General features: G+C 35.3%; 2 protein-coding genes across 8 annotated transcripts in view; one reads left to right on the forward strand and one right to left on the reverse strand.

Annotated features, from left to right (window-relative positions):
* The window catches only part of LOC117337215, a 107,003-nt gene extending 102,556 nt beyond the window's left edge, over positions 1-4,447 (forward strand). For 5 of the 7 annotated variants that reach the window (XM_033898073.1, XM_033898075.1, XM_033898076.1 and 2 more), the window contains one exon: positions 755-4,447. In XM_033898073.1, the coding sequence (XP_033753964.1) occupies positions 755-2,220 (1,466 nt within the window). In that variant the 3' untranslated portion in view covers positions 2,221-4,447. The remainder of the gene's footprint in view (positions 1-754) is intronic. The other 2 variants (XM_033898079.1, XM_033898077.1) reach the window with 2 other exon arrangements.
* A 1,365-nt stretch (positions 4,448-5,812) lies between these two features.
* Positions 5,813-22,783, reverse strand: LOC117337216 (probable RNA polymerase II nuclear localization protein SLC7A6OS). Its single transcript, XM_033898082.1, has 5 exons — positions 22,584-22,783; positions 14,468-14,851; positions 13,251-13,575; positions 8,595-8,672; positions 5,813-6,320 (listed from the first exon to the last, which is right to left on the reverse strand). The coding sequence occupies exons 1-5, from the start codon at positions 22,725-22,727 to the stop codon at positions 6,166-6,168; spliced, it is 1,086 nt and encodes a 361-aa protein (XP_033753973.1). The 5' UTR covers positions 22,728-22,783; the 3' UTR covers positions 5,813-6,165.
* Between the last annotated feature and the right edge of the window lie 127 nt (positions 22,784-22,910).

Genomic DNA, 22,910 nt, shown 5'->3' on the forward strand with positions numbered 1-22,910 from the left:
TGTATTAAACCAAATCATTTAAGAAAATGTGTTTCTGAGGTTTGTAGGTATTTTCTTGAGTACTTTACATATGAAAAAGATCCGTCCTATACATGAGAACAGAGTGATGTCTTAGGATTTGAAAAACAAAAAATAAACTCTCCTACTGAAAAAAAGAATGACATTTGATTACAGGTGTAAAAAGGCAGGATTTTCACAGGTGGGGATTCACTGTCCACTGTAAATATCACGGCAACTGTCTTTAGGGTAACCGTATGCTCTTATATGCCATAAGCAACATATATCTCTGCTTTTACTGCAAAACCTAAATACTGTGCTGATGGTCTAAATGTTGCTGTCTTTGTCCTTCTTAAAAACATAATTTCTCAGGCTGTGAAAACTTCAAACTTTTTAATTTGATATAAATTTCACATCATTTGACCTTTAAATAAGCGATTGAGGGGTTATAGTTGTGCAAGTTCTTTAGTGCTGCAGGACTTATAAGATTGCAGTAGTGGGAAGGATGAATATTATCAAGGAGTAATTAAAATACCACATGCAAAAATATATGTTATCTTCATCCTCCAATATTTACATTATTTGTGTATGTCAGACTAATGTATTTGGTGTCAAGTACTATCGAAACTAATTAATTTAGTGTCAAGTACTATCGAGGCTAATTAATTTGGTGTCAAGTACCATCGAGGCGGTTGATCCTTCACTCTCTTGTTTATAATAATCAATCCTTGATTTTGTATATTTTTGTCATTGACAGGAGTACAGATGCCGAAAGTGAGTAGTCGGCCAGAAAGTGTCTCCAAAACCACATGTAACAAAAACAGTAAAGAACCGTTTGTTGGCTCTGAACTCTCTGGTAACTATGAGGAAACTTGTAACTGGGTCATCAAACAGGCTCTCTCTACCCCCGAGGTTGGAAAAACCAGGCGCTATAGTCGTGTGGAAGATGAAGCTCAAGTAAAAAAAATTGTTGAGGTACTGACAAAACAAAACCATGTTGTGGGCGTTAATAGGAATGATGAAGTGGAGCTTATGTCCTCATTTTTTGAGGATGATTATCCATTAGAAAATGTTCTTAAAGTTGAACCAGCGACAGGTCAAAAGTCTGAATTTCAACAAGTTGTTGAAAAGTGTGGAGTTGATGAGGATGGACAAAATACACAAACTATTCAAAATGAGAGTGGAGATCACGTGAAAAATAATGATCCCACAGAAAAGCAAGTTGATGATAAAATGAAAACTCCGGAGATGATTGTAGAATCATCCACAAATGAAAACAAGTCTGATAACTCTAATAGTGTGCCTGTCAAAAAGGATGAGGATGATCCAAGTAAGACTGCTATCAACAGTGACACAGGCAAGGCTCTCGGCAACGACGGTGCAGGCAAGGCTCTCAGCAACGACGGTGCAGACAATGCTGTCAAAGACATTGGTGCAGGCAAGACTGCCACTAACAATAGCACTGGCAAAGCCGACAGCAATAACAGTGTAGGTGAGTCTGCCAGCAACAGCGGTGCAGGCAAAGCTGGCAGCAACAACAGTGCAGGTAAAACTGCAAGTAATAATGGTGCAGGCAAGGTTGCTGATAATATTGGAACTGGTAGCAAGGCAGTGAGTAACAACGGTGCTGGCAAACTAACAAGTAACAATGACAAGGTTAAAGTAACAAGTAACAATGACAAGGTTAAAGTAACAAGTAACAATGACAAGGTTAAAGTAACAAGTAACAATGACAAGGGAAGCGATGCCATTGACAATGATGCAGGCAAGGTTGCTAGTGATATGGGTAATCCCAATAGCCTGGGTAAGGATGCCTATCAGAGGGAAGTTGGACAAATTGGTATGGACAAAAATCCTGCTACGGATGGAAGTCTGAGAAGTAAGCATCCATCGTCTGCATCTATCACCCGTATTTCAGGGGATTATGATCAAAACAATGAAGTATTCTTGAACTCCTTGAATTCGGATATCGACCATCACAAGCTTGTGGATGATCAAGGTCATAGGTCACCTGGTTATCATGATCAATCTAAAGGCCCTGAAGTCCAGATGAACGGTATTCCTTTACAGAACCAGATAACCTGTTCTGTAGAGATACATCGCGAGAAAAGTCTCACACCTGTTTCACTGAAAGATTGGATAGACAGTGCCAACGCAAAGCCCAGAACAGAAAGCATCAACTCTGTCACCAAGGACATCACATTACAAGAGTCTAGTGTATGACCAACTCAAGATAATTTTGTTAGGGAAGGTGAAATTCAAACACCATCTTCTTTCAGAATTAATTGTCAGTTGAATGTGTTACTTGTTAAATGTTACAGATCATTCAAATAACAAGATATAGCGATAATAATAAGACAACGACACTAGATTTCAGCGACTTGGGACTATTGATTGTATATAATGTAAATATGTATTAGATTTTATGTGTCTGACAAAGGGGTGAAAATTAATACTTTGGGGTCAAAACACAGAATCAAACATTCAACAATCTTTAGAAGAACAATTTCATGGCTAAAAGGGATATATAACAGATAGTGTTTAATGAAAATGAAATTTTATTTGTGTGGAGAAATGTTTGATTTACCAATTAATGATATTTTTAATTGTACATATCTTTAATTCTAGTGAAGTAAACCTTATATGGTTGTGTAATAAAAAAAAAGTGCAACATCTGTCAATGTTTCATATAAGCAGTTTATTGTTTCATGGATTAGTTGATATTAAGTCGTGATCTTGAATATTTGAAGTTGAAATTAACCTTTATTCATTAAATAAATGAAATCATTTTTTTTTTTTTTAATTTTTGTCAATATTCTGATCAACTTTATACAGATTTTCAGAGATGATCTCTTCACTCAGTTTCCAACCCCTTTCAGTAACTAAATAATATTTTGAAGTTCTAATTGCAACAGAAAAGTCTACAGTATTAATTGTGGTTACATAATCAAATGATGTTAGATTCTCACAACATACAGTGCATTATGTAGGTGTATCATATGGAGGATATAGAGCAAATACTTGGGGTATATAGATGTTTTCCCAAGTGCCATTTTCATAGAAATTTTTTTTTTCTAAATTGAAAGTTATTTCCATTTGTTTTCAAGTATTTTAATCTTTTCCAAAGATCTCAGTGACACTGATCTTTTAATCTTTGTATGAAGTTGAATTTTCCTTAAAGTTATTTTGAGTCACTATTTTAAAGAGTTATTGCCCTTTATTTTTTCAGTATTTCAATTTTGTCCATTGACATTTCTCAGCTTCAGACTGATCTCTTTGAAATTTGGTGGTAGGCTTTATAATCATGCGAAGCTGTGCTTTCCTGAATGGCATTTTCATTTCACACATTTTTAGAGTAATTACCCTTTCTGTCTTTTTTAGTATTAATCCTGTGTGGGGTTATGAAATTATTCTCTAACTATGACATGTAACTTAATTAAACTGATTTTTTAATTGACCATTTTTCTTATTACATTCCCATATTTGTGCATATTTGAATATGAATGCATATCATCCTGCATTGGAAAGGTGTATATTGAAGCTCATAGCATACAAAATGAAAATGAAAATTTAACAGGTGCTGCTAATGAATAATACAGTAGCTAACAGCAAGGGACACAACTCTAGATATCTAACTACTTTTCTGTGGGTCCAAAAGATTACAACTTAAATCATGTGATGTACTTAAAATATTGTAGATATTCAGTACTTGTATACTTTGTATATTGCATGAATGATATTGTTTAAAACATTGGACACTGAGAATGCACTATGTACAGTTATTTATGTTTCATGATTTTTCACTTCAATATGAAAGGAAAATAGAATCAGATTCATCACTGTATCTTATATTAATCATATGTGTTTCATGTGATGAGAATTATTTTGGATTTAAGAAGGAAGGGATTGGAGGCGTGGTCACTTCTAGTGGGCTTTAAATTCAATTTAGTTGAAAAGGAAATTGAAAAAGGAAAAAGTTCTTTAAAATTACTTAATGGTGTATCATTGCTCAACTCTTTACTTTTCTGTTAAAGATGCTTTCTGCATTTTATATCATGTATGTAATGTAATGAGACAAAGCATCATCTTCAGGCAGACATTTTGGCACCGTTTTATTTTTGAGATGAAATCTTAAATCTCATATTATGATTATGAATTAACAGCCTACATTAATTTGAGACATTCCTCTTTATCTTATTGGTGTGGATTTAGAACTGACTACTTTATGTAATAAGGGGTTACATTACAACATTGAAGTTTTGGATTTTGCCAATTCTTCTCTAAACGTTGATCAGTTGAGTGTATTAAATACTATTTGCCTCGACCAATAGAGTGTTACTAACGTTGACTATACATAGTTTAAAGAGATGATTAGTAATTATCCAAATGTCTGTTGTTGCCTGAAGACAATTTCTGTGATACAATAGATATATTAAATTTCTTAAGCGTTCACTTGTTTTTGTTTTCCATTACAACCAGGTATAGACCTATTATAGGTGGTAACCAAAGCTTACTACCGAATCATCAGCTTCACTACCCATGTAACAGAGTAGGATATCAGTGTAACACTAAAAAGAACAGTCCAGACCTCTTAATTGATGATATAGTGTAACAATTTACTAGAAATACCAGTCCAGCCCTCTTAATTGACATTACCAACTTAAAAGACACAGTATGAACACACAGGTTACTAGTAATAACTGGAGAAACATGACATGGATAACACGGATACTAGAAATAATGATCGAGACCTATTTGTGAAATCACATTCTTGGAAAGAGAATAACAGAAGACACTAAACAGCAGAGATCTTATGGACATGAAGACTGACCCTGATACAGAAATCAGTACATGTAATCAGTTAGTTGATGGAGGCAGGCAAAATTTGACTCTATATCCATATCTAAGGTATTATCAGGTATGACAAGGAAATTAGCTTATATAATTTTGTTCAGAAACAGTTATTTTAAATTCTACATCAAGACTTATCTGCTCCTAGGCGCCCCACAGAGTAACTGATTTTTATATACAATCCTGTTTCTTCATCACCTTTTCTATTTATTTTTTCATTACTTTTTCATGTTCATATGAGAAATAGTGGGAACTTGAAGTTTATGTCATATTTGCAACACATAGGACTGTCAGAAGTAATTTTATCTTGTTCTGTAGCTTATAAAGAGAGTTACCAAGATGCGGGTTTGTCAGACATAGCTAGGTCTTTGTTGGACCTTCTTGGGTGTTTTTACTTCAAAATACACGACGAAAACATTGAAAGTACATGTATGCAAGGTCATTCAAAATTTGACCAGCATGCCATTAACCAAAAAATCATGAAATACTGGTTCTATAAGTTGATCACTGTGGGTCAGTCATTTATTACCAGATGTACATGGTACTCAACTAATATCATAATGCAAGACTCATTGAAGATATGGTATACTTACTCCAAACTTGATACTTGATCAATAGCATAACTCAAAAGCCCTTGGTTATAGAACAAATTTCTGTACTGTGCATACACTACTGTGATGATGACTTCTGTCAGAAATTATCCATCCAGAGCCACTGTAGTCATTGCAAAGTAATTTATATGTATTAAGATCTTTATACCTGTAAGAAGACCTTGGTGACCTTGAACATAGGCCAAGGTCATTTATTTAATTATTTGATAGCCTTCATCCCATTTTGATACACAATGCATTTTAGTTACTAAAGTGTCAGAAGAATTTGAGTTGACGACTAACAATGGACATTACACCACAACATAAGCTCACTTGTCCACACTGATGAGCTAAAAGATTAGAAATATGGCAAACTTATTCATAAATATTTATTAACACACAATTACATTCAGTTAAATGGTTTTCTGCCATGAAATATCTCTTGCTGAAAGGAAATCCCATCTGCATTCCCTGGACAAGAATGTAAGGAACATTTCAATGGTCATTCCCTATGCAAGTCTACATAATCGGTGTATTCCGTGATCCGACTCATCCTTTCTACAACTTAATGACTGAATTGCATGTAAGTCTTGTTAAGAGGTATAGTGTTGTAATTAACTCGAGTCTGGCTGAACGATAGTACAGCTCCACTTTTACAACATCCACTAGTACTATGTTCTATCCATATGGAAAGGCTTAATCTAAAAGGTCAATTTAAAACATTTTTTCAGTCATTTTCATCATCATCATCAGGATCAGTGTGACCTTCCTCCATTTCTCTTTGAACCTTGCGGTGATAACTATTGTAACTGCTACTGGCATTCAAAGGCTCGCCAAAGTAGGCCGAATTCTCATCTTCACTTGACAGCTCATCATCATCTTCTGCAAACAAACAATAAGCTTTGTATATATATTCTCTGAAATCTTAAAGTAGTGGGTGTGTCACACATTTTTTTTTTGTATCAGGATCAATTTTTCACAAATACAAACTATAAAGTAAACATGTTATGAAATGTACTTAATTGAGATATCATAATTTGTTGTGGCATGAACAAAATTCATTAAAGAGTAACTATGGTACAGTCTGATTTACTAGTCTGAACATCTGATTTATATTTTACCATCTGCAAACGATGATTGTTTTCCCTTTAATTTCCTTTTTTGTAAAGGAATATTGAAGTCAGTGCTAAACAACACTACATTTTAACTATAAATGATTATGAAAATAATTTGAAAGGCAATACTTTTGATTAACTCATCAACCTTTTGTCCCAAAAAGCTTTACATCAAATATTACTAAGATTTGTGGTTCAGTAAGTGGTTTTTTTTTCAATATTCAAACAAAGCTGACCTATCTATAGAGTAATTATCAGCTAGCTACAGTGTCATGTCTTCATTGAGGCTTACGATCACAATACATTCCCCATAACCCATATATATCTAAGTCAGAAATTGAAAACCAAAATGCTGTTTGGAAACATTTCTCAATGTACATGTACACCTATACTAGAATTTACCTTGAACAACAGGCCCATGGGCCATAACAGTCACCTGATCATGAGTTATGAAATACAGAGGAGCCCACTTATTTGCGTATCGGTTATTTGCATCGACTAAAACATTGACTCCCGCTTATATGCATATAAAAATTCCAAAAAATCGAAAAGTTTTAATTCATTTTAGGGTATTTTTGTGATTTTCCCGTAATAAAAATTTTATGAAAAGTGTTTTAACTTACATACTGATTCGACACGATGTACAATGTTATCTTATCATTGGTTCACACTTCGTCATTACAGGTTACGTTCGATGCATCGATATCGACATTAAGTTATTATCCAGACCATATCAGTAGCAATGTGCAGAAGAATTACTGAATAAAATATTGCATATGCCTCATCTTTTGATGAGATTTGTTTATTTATTATAGCATCGATCCAAACCTGTGTTCTGTGCACTTGAACACTCGCTGAGGCAGGTTGCAATCGCCATGATTGTTTACTAGGCGCGTTGCATTGTGGGGGCATATGTGTAATGAACGACAACTCTTTGTGTGTGTGCGCGCCATTTTCCAAAACAAATCCAAACGACAATACACATCTCACGGTCATTTAAGAAGTCTATTGCTTAAGCAGTTCATCATCTATGGTCAAACAACTAATATACTCATAGCAGGAACAAAACGCATCTCGAGACGATAATGAATGTTATTTGAAACGATGACATTGTACATCGTAGTGCCAACCCACGCGTGTATGACTGATATCCGACCCAGAGACTCAGAGTGACGAGTAGTAAACGATGAAGTACATGTATATGCAAATATTTGTACATTTACAAATAACAACCCATGTATTTTGTATTTACTCTTATATTTTAAATACTGCTTTTTTTTTTAAAATATATTTTTAATGCAAATAACGTAAACAATCATATATATATAGCGCCCATTTTGAGTAACGACCTGACGATCTACATAGTGTATAAGAGGGGCCAAAACCCAACTCTGCCTATACGAATACTCCGGTTATTTGCATATTTTGTCATGGAAAAAGGGCTATGCAAATAAGCGGGTTGCTCTGTAATTCAGTTAATTTGTCCCTTTTTGGCCCACCCATCAGCCCTGGGGGTCAGTCAGGGCCAACATGTGCATACCATCAAACTGTCATACTAGTCTATTAATTTAAACCAAGTTAGAAAGAATTCCAATAGAAATTCAATAAATAATAGTCAAAAATGTGATTTCCCTATATAAACTTTAGTAAAGCTTATATATCCCCTCACCAGGGGCAAATGTGAGACCCTGTGGTCATGAGATTCACAATTTTGATAAAGCACTTTCAAATACTTCTATCTATTAGATTCTACTTCATTTGGGATTTGAGAAGGATTTTTTTTTTATTTTCGTTAATATGGTGGGGAGAGGGCCATATAATTCACAATTTTGTTTGACTAAAGGCAATTAGAAAAGGTCACCTGAGACAAAAGTCAGGTGACCTAAAAACTCTGACTGAATCAACAAAAACTAAAAGAACATGTATGTAGGTATCTACATAGTACATTTTACAGTAATTCCTATCTCTATATATGTATTTACATTTCAATGTTGTTCTATATACAGTGTACTGGTAAAGTTTGCTGAAGATGAAGGTTTACCTATGTTGCAGCGAGTGTGCATCCACTCTGCCAATCCAGCATCACCAGTGTCGGCAAAGGCTTGTCGTTCTATCACATCTGTCAACAACATATTACTGTCAGTCCTTATTTCTCTGGAAGTCTTTTATATCTGATACAATCTTTAGAATGAATAATCCTCTCATTAAACTGGTACTTACATATACTGTTAAAGTATCTATTCAATATTACTGTGGTTTAAAATTGGAAGTGTATATATTGAAAATACTACTGCAATAGATGATCTAACAAATTTTATATTAATTGTTTATGAATGCATGTTTTACCAAAAATATCATATTAACTTTAAACAAGAGATCCCAGAGGGATCTTGGCGCCCACCATTGAATGATCTTCATAGGTTCCATGTCAGATTGATCTTTTCTCTACTTTTCCCTTCATTTTACTAATCTGTGCAAATTGAGACATCCCTCCAGTACTTTTCAAACAAGGGAATCCTAGCTATATAAGAAATTTGAGATTTAACGATAATGGCTGTTTGTTTGCCAGGTTGTTTTCAGGACAGACTGGTCCAAAAATGCAATACAAGGGACCAAGGGGAACCTACTTATGAAATTTGAGAAAGATCCATTCAGTAATTTGAGAAATAGAGATAACAAACTTCAATTGTCAAAATCCAAGATGGCGGTCTGTCGGCCATATTGTTTTCCAATTGATCTCAAAATGCAATAAGCATAACGAGGCACCAAGGGGAACCTCCATATGAAATTTGAGAAAGATCCCTTCAGTACTTTCTCAAAAATAGCGATAACAAACTTCAATTGTCAAAATCCAAGATGGCTGCCTGTCGGCCATGTTATTTTCCGATTGGTCTCAAAATGCAATATGCATAACTAGGCGACAAGGGAAACTTACATATGAAATTTGAGAAAGATCCCTTAAATACTTTCTCAGAAATAGTGATAACAAACTTCAATTGTCAAAATCCAAGATGGCTGCCTGTCGGCCATGTTGTTTTCCGATTGGTCTCAAATCGCAATATGCAAAACTAGGCACCAAGGGGAACCTACATATGAAATTTGAGAAAGATCCCTTCAGTACTTTCTCAGAAATAGCGATAACAAACTTCAATTGTCAAAATCCAAGATGGCTGCCTGTCGGCCATGTTGTTTTCGGATTGGTCTCAAATCGCAATATGCATAACTAGGCACCAAGGGGAACCTTCATATGAAATTTGAGAAAGATCCCTTCAGTACTTTCTCAGAAATAGCGATAACAATCTTCAATTGTCAAAATCCAAGATGGCTGCCTGTCGGCCATGTTGTTTTCCGATTGGTCTCAAATCGCAATATGCATAACTAGGCACCAAGGGGAACCTCCATATGAAATTTGAGAAAGATCCCTTCAGTACTTTCTCAGAAATAGCGATAACAATCTTCAATTGTCAAAATCCAAGATGGCTGCCTGTCGGCCATGTTGTTTCCGATTGGTCTCAAATCGCAATATGCATAACTAGGCACCAAGGGGAACCTCCATATGAAATTTGAGAAAGATCCCTTCAGTACTTTCTCAGAAATAGCGATAACAAACTTCAATTGTCAAAATCCAAGATGGCTGCCTGTCGGCCATGTTATTTTCAGATTGGTCTCAAAATGCAATATGCATAACTAGGCACCGAGGGAAACCTACATCTGAAATTTGAGAAAGATCCATTCAGTACTTTCTCAGAAATAGTGATAACAAACTTCAATTGTCAAAATCCAAGATGGCTGCCTGTCGGCCATGTTGTTTTCGGATTGGTCCCAAAATGCAATATGCATAACTAGGCACCGAGTGAAACCTACATCTGAAATTTCAGAAAAATCCATTCAGTACTTTCTCAGAAATAGCGATAACAAAACTTCAATTGTCAAAATCCAAGATGGCTGCCTGTCGGCCATGTTGTTTTCCGATTGGTCTCAAATCGCAATTTACATAACTAGGCACTAAGGGGAACCTACATATGAAATTTGAGAAAGATCCCTTCAGTACTTTCTCAGAAATAGCGATAACAAACTTCAATTGTCAAAATCCAAGATGGCTGCCTGTCGGCCATGTTGTTTTCGGATTGGTCTCAAAACGCAATATGCATAACTAGGCACCAAGGGGAACCTTCATATGAAATTTGAGAAAGATCCCTTCAGTACTTTCTCAGAAATAGCGATAACAAACTTCAATTGTCAAAATCCAAGATGGCTGCCTGTCGGCCATGTTGTTTTCCGATTGGTCTCAAAACGCAATATGCATAACTAGGCACCAAGGGGAACCTTCATATGAAATTTGAGAAAGATCCCTTTAGTACTTTCTCAGAAATAGCGATAACAAACTTCAATTGTCAAAATCCAAGATGGCTGCCTGTCGGCCATGTTGTTTTCAGATTGGTCTCAAAATGCAATATGCATAACTAGGCACCAAGGGGAACCTACATATGAAATTTGAGAAAGATCCCTTCAGTACTTTCTGAGAAATAGCGATAACAAGAATTGTTTACGGACGGAGGGACGGACGGACGGAGGGAGGGACGGACGGAGGGACGGACGGACCACGGACCACGGACGCAGGGCGATTTGAATAGCCCACCATCTGATGATGGTGGGCTAAAAAAGAAAGACAACATCTAAGTAATTCAAAATCACGGGGAAAATGAAACTACAAGATCAGAATTTATATATGACATACCATAAGATACAGGACAATAATCAATATCAGTCTAAACAAGAGACCCCAGAGGGATCTTGGCGCCCACCATTGAATGATCTTCATTGGTTCCATGTCTGATTGATCTTTTCTCTACTTTTCCCTTCCTCTAAGTCTTACTAATCTGTGTAAATTCAGAAACAGCCCTCTAGTACTTTTCAAACAAGGGGAACCTATATATAAAATTTTGAGATTTAGCGATAATGGCTGTCTGTTGTTTTCGGATTGGTCCCAAAATGCAACACCAGGGACCAAGGGGAACCTACATATGAAATTTGAGAAAGATCCCTTCATTACCTTCTGTAAAATAGCGATAACAAACTTCAATTGTCAAAATACAAGATGGCTGCCTGTCGGGCAGGTTGTTTTCTGACTGGTCTCAAAATCCAATATGCATAACTAGGCACAGAGGGCAACCTACAAATGAAATTTCACAAAGATCCCTTCAGCAATTTCTGATAAATAGCGATAACAAACTTCAATTGTCAAAATCAAAGATGGCTGCCTGTCGGCCATGTTGTTTTCCTATTGGTCCCAAGAATTAGATGCAATATGCAGAACTACAGACCAAGGAGAACTTGCAAAAATGTTTGAGAAAGATCCCTTCAGTACTTTCTCAGAAATAGCGATAACAAACTTCAATTGTCAAAATCCAAGATGGCTGCCTGTTAGCCATGTTGTTTTCCGATAGGTCTCAAAATGCAATATGCATAACTAGGCACAAAGGGGAACCTACATATGAAATTTGAGAAAGATCCCTTCAGTACTTTCTCAGAAATAGCGATAACAAACTTCAATTGTCAAAATTCAAGATGGCTGCCTGTCGGCCATGTTATTTTCCGATTGGTCTCAAAATGCAATATGCATAACTAGGCACCAAGGGGAATCTACATATGAAATTTGAGAAAGATCCCTCCAGTACTTTCTCAGAAATAGCGATAACAAACTTCAATTGTCAAAATCCAAGATGGCTGCCTGTCGGCCATGTTGTTTTCCGATTGGTCTCAAAATGCAATATGCATAACTAGGCACCAAGGGAAACCTACATATGAAATTTGAGAAAGATCCCTTCAGTACTTTCTCAGAAATAGTGATAACAATCTTCAATTATCAAAATCCAAGATGGCTGCCTGTCGGCCATGTTGTTTTCCGATTGGTCTCAAAATGCAACATGCATAACTAGGCACCAAGGGGAATCTACATATGAAATTTGAGAAAGATCCCTTCAGTACTTTCTCAGAAATAGCGATAACAAACTTCAATTGTCAAAATCCAAGATGGCTGCCTGTCGGCCATGTTGTTTTCCGATTGGTCTCAAAATGCAACATGCACAACTAGGCACCAAGGGAAACCTACATATGAAATTTGAGAAAGATCCCTTCAGTACTTTCTCAGAAATAGCGATAACAAACTTCAATTGTCAAAATCCAAGATGGCTGCCTGTCGGCCATGTTGTTTTCCGATTGGTCTCAAAATGCAATATGCATAACTAAGCACCAAGGGGAGCTTACATATGAAATTTGAGAAAGATACCTTCAGTACTTTCTCAGAAATAGCGATAACAAACTTCAATTGTCAAAATCCAAGATGGCTGCCTGTCGGCCATGTTGTTTTCCGATTGGTCTCAAAATGCAATATGCATAACTAGGCACCAAGGGAAACCCACATATGAAATTTGAGAAAGATCCCTTCAGTACTTTCTGAGGATTAGCGATAACAAGAATTGTTTACGGACGGACGGAGGGACGGACGGACGGACGGACGGACGGACCACGGACGCAGGGCGATTTGAATAGCCCACCATCTGATGATGGTGGGCTAAAAATTGGACAAGTGTGTTTTGTGACCTTCACCTTTCATTGTGAAATTCAAAGTTTATATACTTATCAATCATGGTATCCATTACATACGGAAAGTAAAAACAGTGACACTATATCTTACCACCCCCATAGAAAAAGTCTGTTTCTAGCTGGTTATCGAGGAAGTGGGGATCTTCATCTGGATAGTCATTCCTCCAATTGTCCTCATCATTACTATCATCTTCCTCTTCATACACATGCTCTTCCTCCTGGTGTGGCATATCTTCATAAACCAAATCATCACCAAATGCCTCTATTGTCAATGCACTTTCTAGAAGTTTAAAGCTAAAGTCTCTGTTATTTGTAAAATACAAGTCGTACACATAATCCTCATCCTGTGTTTGGGGAACTTGTTCTCGTACTAGTGGAACCGAGTTACAGGTGATACCACTGCTGCTCTGAGATTCCTGATGTCAAAAACCAAGAAAGCAAAATTTTATTTATTTAATAAACAATTGTGTTTCTGTGTATACAATACCAAGCTGTGATGGAAGGCTACCAAGATTGTTCAAATGAATAACCTTTACCTACTTTCAATATCTCACTTGTCAAATGAGTTAAAAACATAAATAAATACCGTATTTGACCTAATAAAGGTGCCTGCCCTAATAAGGGCGCTCCTACCTTTTTCAAGGAAATAAATCTTTGGCTGAGTGTCAAAATGGTGTTCAAAAATAATAATTCATGTGTTTTCTTCAGCAAATTAAGTAACTGGAACACAAGTTTTTGCCACATTGTGTCTTCCAACAGATCACATGTCAGTGCAAAGAGCACCCGAAACTAAACATGCATACAAATAATAACTTACCATCTTTATTTGTAGATAAAGTAAAAGACTTCATTCTTGTTGATAAATAACTTTTGTTCAGAACAGAAAGCTAGTAAAAGACATTGTAAATCAATTACTAGGTCAAAGAAAAGGATGTCTGATATGATCTGGGAAATCACCTGTGTCTATATAAATAGATTCTCTGGTCTAAAGATCAGCTGGCATGGTTTACAAGTTTACAGGAATATTCTAGTGATGTTTAAGCTTAATATATGATAATGAATAGATATCTTCATCTGGAATATTTTTATGACTGAATATTTTACCGTTTCCACAACCTTGGGTATTCTGCTATAAGGTATAGTCTGTTTCATAAAACTTCAGAATAATTAATCTAAATAAGGGCGCCCCCACTGTCAATGACCCATGCCCTGCGCCCTTATTAGGTCAAATACGGTATAAAACTACTCATATCCAAATATATAGAATATCAATTTGTCACTAAATCCTCACAATGTGGAATACTGTACCTGTATGAGGGATTCGTAGGATCGCACCGCCCCAGCACCACCTGGCGCTTCTACATCAATTAACTGAAATACGCTGCTGCTGGCGGCTTGGTTATCACTAGCATCACTCTCTGACTTATTTACCACTGCAGAGCTACCTTTGTCATCCTCTTCACTACTTGGTTTCTGGTTTTCTTTATTCTCAAAGTCTGTTTCATCATCTGCAAGATCTAAATTATCCAGAGCTAAAGCCCTGAAGCTTGAGGTGACCTTGAACCTTGCTGCCTTCACCTGCTGTCTGTGATTTTGTCGGGCATTATAAGCTATATCCACATGGTGCTGTTTGTATTCTTTTTGCAGTTTTTCTTTCCTGATAGCATCACGAATGTGTTTGGATACATCATCCTGAAAGAAATTTACCAGGATACTTCAAAATATGCTTTGATCATTTTATCTTGACTTAAACATGTAAAAGAACACAAAATATCCTGCTTTTGTTGAGTGCTTGCCAGGAATGGATATCTCCTGTGTGATAAGGCACGGCTTTGAGTCTATACCTCCTGAGCCAAAGAGGCTCAGGCATAGCCATGCTCCGTCAGCTGAATGACAAAGACCATTTATTTAACACTATGTACATTTTATATGCCACACCTAATAAACATTGTTATTATTACCTTCCATTAATTATGGTTTATATCCAATGTTACCCAGTTACCAAATCAACATAGTTCATTTTTACAAAAAGGTTAAAGCAGAGACATAATATATAGAGAGATTGGCTACACTCTATTTGCCCCTATGTTTACGTGGTGGCCCCTGACCTTCCCACAATCCTTTTCGGACGCTCCGTTCAGTCTTCACCTGACGCCATATTGGAGAAAACTTGAAAACCAGACACATAATTATCAATAATTTCTATTCAAAATCATCACCCAGATCCAATGACATGCTTTAATTGTATTAATATCAAAGTGCAAATGTGTCATCAATATGAAATATACCACAATTTAATTTGCTGTCAAAGTGTTTGTATTTTGAGTGTGAAAGTCAAGCACACCGCAGGGAAGATCGGCGGGAATCTCCAATTTTCGAAAATACGGATAAATGACAACAATGTGCATGATAAACAAGACCATATCCCATAAGTATGATAGTTTTTGGATAATGTAGTAACTTTTGTAGAGGCCTAAATAAAACGATGTGCTTTTTGTGTGCATTTAAAATTGATGATGTTTTGGTCTGATGTAATGGCGGCTTAATTACAAAACTAGGACATGTCGAATAGGATCCAATGGATTTTCAAAAATACGGATTAATGACAACAATGTGCATAATCATCAAGACTACCGTAAATAATCGGGTATAGTGCGCACTCGCGTATAGTGCGCAGGTACGTTTTTGAGGTTCATTTCCAAAAAAAAAAAAAAAAAATTAAATGAACATTTTTTTTTTTTCAATATTCAACTGCGCGGTAGATGAATTCTAAAGCATAAGATGATAGGAATTTGTAACTTATGAAAGCTTATTTACCCCATTTAATTGGAATTACCGGTCAGATTTGACACATTGGATTGACAAGTTGTTTACATTATACCGCGACAGGCCTAGTCAGCTTGCAAATTGGAGCGGTCCCATCTACGATGTTGTACAAACAAAATAATTAATCCTACCCTCAATTACCTTGTGACTTTCACGCAAGTATGATCTTTTGTGGTATTTGTCCATGATATATATACAAAGCTAATTAAGCTCAATTATAACAAGATTGACTAGTAAGCTGAGTATAGCTACGTAATGTAACACAGGCCGCCATTTTGTGTACAGTACGGAAACAAGTCTGCTGTCGTCGTGCTGGTCACAACTTTTATATCAATGAAATAAACATCTGTAATGGATAAATGTACAGTGCATACGATAAATAAGAGTACCCCGGTAGTTTTCACAGTCAGATCTTATTTTACTGCCGCACGAGATAAAGGCATTAGTGTTACCCTTGCCTAATTGCGCATGCGTGCTGTTACAGCTTCCGTAAATAAACAAGTTGAACGCTATCAGTTTCTGGCAACACTCTGGATTTATAAGGTGATTAATTTAGAAGTATGAAATAACTAAGTACTGCTATATCATTTCAAATTTTGTTTGATGTTAATTGAGATATTATACATTGTTTTGGACCTGAATATGGGAACATGCTCAAGTGAGATCGTATGTGTATGGAACGTGTGGCTCACGATCGACTAAGATAAATCCAAATACACAATTTCAAGGAATTAAACACAAAATAACTATTCATTTCTTTGGTTATTTGTTAACTATTACTTTCTTAATGCTTTATATGTTATATATATATATAAGTATTAAATCAAAATCCTGCTGTGGAAGGAAACGATCTCAAATCACATTCATACTGACGGGCAAAGGCTTGTACTTGCGTATAGTGCGCAGTGGTCTTTTTCACTTGTCAATTTTTGAAAATCAAAGTACTGGAAGTACTGTAAACGAACATTATTGTTTAATGCAAAATCAGTAATCTTCTTAGTTTTAAATTGATAAATTTACTGATATCGGTTTAGGAATTAATTGCAAATAATTTGAAATGTTTGCAGCTGTTCTGATTTGATTGTACACATGCATGTTTCTGTAAGGTCCTAATTGAAATTGGAAGTTTGTTGATCTATCTTGGATCAATGAAAATAAAATATGTCTTTCTTTCTTTGGGGAAGGCATCATCAGTTATAATACAGCCAGGACTCTGTGACCTTATTGATGCCAACTTCTAATATGAACTAAATTTAGGCTAGTTCCATCGTTAGTTTGGCATACATAGTTGTATTTCAACTTAATATGATGAAACACACATAAAGAATTACTGAAAACCAAAACCACAGCTGCTAATCAAGGCCCGAATTAGGAATGTATCCTATTGAAACTGTACTCAAGCATTTATGGTACTTCAAAACAAAAAAACTTGACTCCTTTTGTTCAGGAATCATTTGATGTTAATAAATCTGTATATGAGAAGATAAACTTCTGGTATAATTACAGGATGGTAAACAATGTGATAAAGAATAACAACCAGATAAAGACTATCTTCATCGAATAATTCAGCAAACAGGAAAAGAAAACTTCAAGATTCATTTTCAACTTCAAACCTGATCACAAAGATTACAGTCCATTCGTTGGGACGACACATTCCCTATTTATTGTCCTTTTCCAATGTTGATCATCCAATCATACTGAACCACACAATTCAGCAATGTAATTGCACAAATCACACCTTTATGTGGTGAGAACATTTTTGGGGGTGTTATAAGATTCCATAACTGTATGCAAATTGTGAAGCATTCCATATCTATAACTATATATATATATATATACAGTACGTATATATATTTACACATATCAAAATTGGAATGACACAGGAGATTTGCAAATTTAGGTTCACCATCAGTCATGGGAGGTTTATGTAAAATGTTATATTTACCGGGGTAATTAGTAATTTTGAGAATATATTTATGAAGCTCTATTCTGTACATTCTACCAGTGCTTAGAGAATGGACACAATTTTATGTTCTCCAATGTCAAAATTAATCATATGTAAAATATTAGGGGCTTATTCGCCATTCTAGGCCTGATTGCCGTCATAGTAAAATTACCAAAATGGACTTGAAATCAATATTTTTAAGAGAATGATCTATGACTTGAATATTTCATAAAAATAATGTAATACATCGTTTATTCACTTCATTCAGATCTTCAGACACCACATAATTTGTGAAGTCATATATAGAAATATATGAACCATTTTGTTATTGATTTATTCACACAAGTAAGCACTAGATGTAAGCAGTAAGTATATGTACCGCTATCTACTGGCATGACTTTGAGTACAGTAAACTACACTCGCTTTGTGGATATTGACAGGATAACATATATTTACATACTAATTCAATTTTAGAATTGTAACTGAAATCTTGTAACAGCATGGCACAAATAGTCATCTGAACATGTGTTGTATATTGAAAAATTATTTAAGGTAAATTTTCAGTTTATCAATTCATTGATTACTCCGTGTTTGAAGTATGGTGTAGTGAGAATTTCAAGTCCTGATCATGACTTGATGAAAATTTTAAATTAAATTATTAAAATGAATTTGTTTGAAAAATAACACAAGTTCCACAGCAATATTATATAGAGAATCAATCACAATATATCAAAAGTTATAAAACTACAAATAATAATTAACGGCTGAATATCAAATTAAGTGACTATCACAAGTCTTTTTGCATTTGTTTTTAGATAATCCGGATTTCCGTTTTCCAGCTTTAACAAAAAAACGAGAAGTATTTTAATTGCCGTTATAGTTGAATTACCAAAATGGACCTGAAATCAGTACTTTTAAAAAAAGAATGATCTATGACTTGAATATTTCATAAAAATAATTTAATACATCGTTTATTCACTTCATTCAGATCTTCAGACACCGTATAATTTGTGAAGTCATATATAGAAATATATGAACCATTTTTGTTATTGATTTATAGTTCACACAAGTAAGCACGAGATGTAAGCAGTACGTATATGTACCGCTATCTACGGCATGACCGAGTACAGTAGACTACACTCGCTTTGTGGATATTGACAGTATAACATATATTTACATACTAATTCAATTTTAGAATTATAACTGAAATCTTGTAACAGCATGGCACAAATAGTCATCTGAACATGTGTTGTATATTGAAAAATTATTTAGGTAAATATTAACTCATTTGCTTGACTTCAATTTTCAATTTATCAATTCATTGATTACTGTGTTTGAAGTATGGTGTAGCGAGAATTTCAAGTCTTGAACATGACTTGATGAACGTTCTAAATTAAAAAATTATCAAAATGAATTTGTTTGAAAAATAACACAAGTTCCACAGCAATATTATATAGAGAATCGATCACACTATTTCAGAAGTTATAAAACTACAAATAACAATTAATGGCTGAATGTTATATTAAGTGAATATCACAAGTCTTTTTGCATTTGTTTTTAGATAATCCGGATTTCCGTTTTCCGTCTTTGAAAAAAAAATACGTAGGCGTATTGCATAGTAAACGTAGCCATGTGTACATACATGTATGTAACAGCTGATTTCAATCAGATTGACTTAACATGAACTTAACACCGTCTCAGTAGTTCGTCACAATCGAAAATTTGATCGTGAATTCGGTATTTTGCAAATTCTTTCAAAATACTTCCAGGTAAAGGAAAAAAATGCATATGGTCTCTATACACACACCAAAGATTAATAGATCCTATATTGGGTCCATTCTCTCGTAAAAATATCGATTTGGGTCCACTATCGGCCATTTCGGTAATTCAACTCTAACGACAATCGGGCCGCGATTCGCAAATGAAAAATTAATTTAAAATTCGTAAACCTCTAATATTTTACATATGATACAATTAGGCATTGAAAAACATAGATGTGGGTCAATTCCCTGAAAATAATGCCAATTTATATTATAATTGAGCCCCATTTTTCTTCGTTTCGGTATTTCCAAGTCTGCTTCACATGTGGTCCGTTTCAGTAAATATTCTCGACTTTGCCGAAATAAAAACAAGCTATATAATTGTTCATTTTAAACATGACAACTGCCGACCACACGTATCTAAAAGTGTTATTGTTGATATCATCTGAATATATTGCCGTAGTTATCTGTCACTTCGATTGTAAACCCCCTGCCAAAGTCATGGAAGAATCGACCAATCAAATTGGTTTAACGTTTGATTTCCGTAATCTTGCAGTTACCTCCCTTACAACAGTAAATACGTTCCAAGTATCGCCTACAACAACCAATCCCGTGCACATGGCAAACAAGATATTATCATTTGCATTTGATTTATTGGTCGTTTTCGTCAAAGGAAAATCGAATATGGAAATCGATGACAATGTTAACGCTATGACCAGTCACCCTGACCACAAATGCCACCTAGTATCTACCTTTCTCGCAAACATGTAGATCTACTGTACTGCGTAACCTATAGTATGATACAATGTATCGTCTCGTATGCCGTTATTGATATATTTCTTTCTCTAAATTATAGAAATATTCATCTAGTTGATAATGATGTAACATTCTAGAATATATATAATACACATTTAAGTAAATCGCGGACATATTTGCAGACCGATGCTATAATGTCAGCCGTTTTGGAATGAACACGGAAGAGCAAAACTTTCTAAACATCCGGAGACGAATGCGCCTGCGCAATATTTGTTTACATAAATATATTAACCTGGAGTTATTCGTAAAGTTCAGGTTCATTTAGTCTTCACATTTCGCTAGCGTTATGCATTTCTCAAATCGTATGCATCTTGAAAACATCTACTGAATACATTTCAACATTTTCGGTAAAACTACTACATAAAACGAAGATGTTTTTGCAAGTAAATTATTTGAAGCGTAAGGCAATGGGGGCAGCCATATTTCATTGAAACAGACAGTAGATGGCGTATTGGTGAATGTGGCTACCAAATATGGTCATATTTCTCAGTCCAGTTCTTGATGGCAATAACCGAACATTAATGTTCGTTTAAAAAGTGCGCACTATACGCGAATATTTACGGTATATCCCTTAAGTATGATAGTTTTTGGATAATGAAGTAACTTTTATAGTGGCCTAAATAAAACGATGTGCTTTTGTGTGTATTTAAAATTGACAATGTTTTGGTCCGACGTAATGGCGGATTAACCAGAACATGTCAAATAAGTTCCGGTACATTGATACACACATGCGCAAAGCCCGATTTACCTTACTCCAATAATATTAGAGGTTTACACGACAGGAAACTTTTGACAGGCTGTCATGTAACCTCTAATCACCACCGCGCATAAAACCTGTTGCTGTGACCCACCTAATTAAAGTCGTTTAAAAGTTATCTTTACTCACATTTCATATGATCTGACCTACCTTATTCTATTTATCTATCATAAATACACAAAGTCACACAACGTGTGTCCATATCTATATCCAAGATCAGTGATTATTAGCTTCTTTTGTCGTTTAAGAGTAGGTCCCATTTGTATATACCGCCATACTTGTTTTGATTGTGACCTCTCGAGGTTATTTCCGGTTTATCCAAATATGGAGTTGAAATAGACGAAACAAACGAAACGCTGTGAAAATATTACGCTACGTTTTCCGTTTTATTTGCATTCGGTATTTTATAATAACCGGAACAGCAAAGTTGTTTTAGTGACCCAATATTTAACACAGTAGGTTGCAAGTGAATTATTGTGGATATAATTATATTTAAGAGGTGTCCATCAACAGTTTGTGCATAAATGGATTGATACTTCATCAACAAGTAAGCGTACACATATTTGTTAACATGAATTATCGTTTTAGATGGTTTATGACACTTTTTTCGTCGCGCCCTAGAATCAGGGCGCTGGCAGCTACAAGAAAAACACGCTGAGGGGATATGAGGTCGCAATATCCACCAATGTAATCAGGTGGAATAAGACCTCATATACGTATAGGAGTAGATTTACCTGTGCTTGCATGTGTTTGATAGGGGACAAGCGCTCTCAATAAGGGATATGCTTGAGTGGTCACGAATAAAGGGAGCCACCACTTGTACGGGAAAATAGCGATGTTTCTTATCTCTCTATATATGTCTCTGGTTAAAATAATCAGGATGGAGAAAAACGCAAGCAAAAATTGCAATATAAATCCACATCAATCTAATAAATTAAATTAATAATTTAATAGATAAATGAGACAATTTTTTCCCAAAGGTAATTTTAAAGTGATTTTGGCTATTTGAACGAAGTAACAAAGCTATTCAACTGGCGTTAGTCCAAATTTTCTGATGATCTTCCTTGCATAGGTGATATCAACATAAAAAAACCTTCGGATTAAACTGTCGTATATGATAGGCAAGTTTGCATATTATATGCATGTCACAGTGGTTTTCGAGTTCCCCAACCTGATAAACAGATTCCTGAATAGCATTTTGTATTCGTTTGTCATATACACATAATGACATATTAGGCCTACTCTGTAGAACAGCAATGGCAGTTGTGCAATTACTTCCCATAAACTGTAACATATCTAACTTCTTCAATCTGAATTTACCCGTGATTTGGTAGTTCCGGCAAACTTCAAACTACTTTGTAAGCTGTTATCTTCCTCGTCATTTTTCCTTCTTTTACAAGATACGAGGATGTTTTCTACAGGTTCTTCAGCACGCCGTCGTTTTACGCGCACTATCGTCGCCATGTTTCTTTTCAATTCTGGAAGCCTCTGACTCTTTCATATCTTTTAAAGAAAAGTTGAGAGTGTTGCAATATTATAATCTCTAAACGTATACAAATCAACTTTTGACTTTGAAACGCAATCTAGGATAAGACTCTTCAAGTAATTTATATTTTGTTAGTTTTTTTTATAATATTCGAATTATGA

The sequence above is a fragment of the Pecten maximus genome, chromosome 11, assembly GCF_902652985.1.
Source record: "Pecten maximus chromosome 11, xPecMax1.1, whole genome shotgun sequence".
NCBI classification, from domain to species: Eukaryota; Metazoa; Mollusca; class Bivalvia; order Pectinida; family Pectinidae; genus Pecten; species Pecten maximus.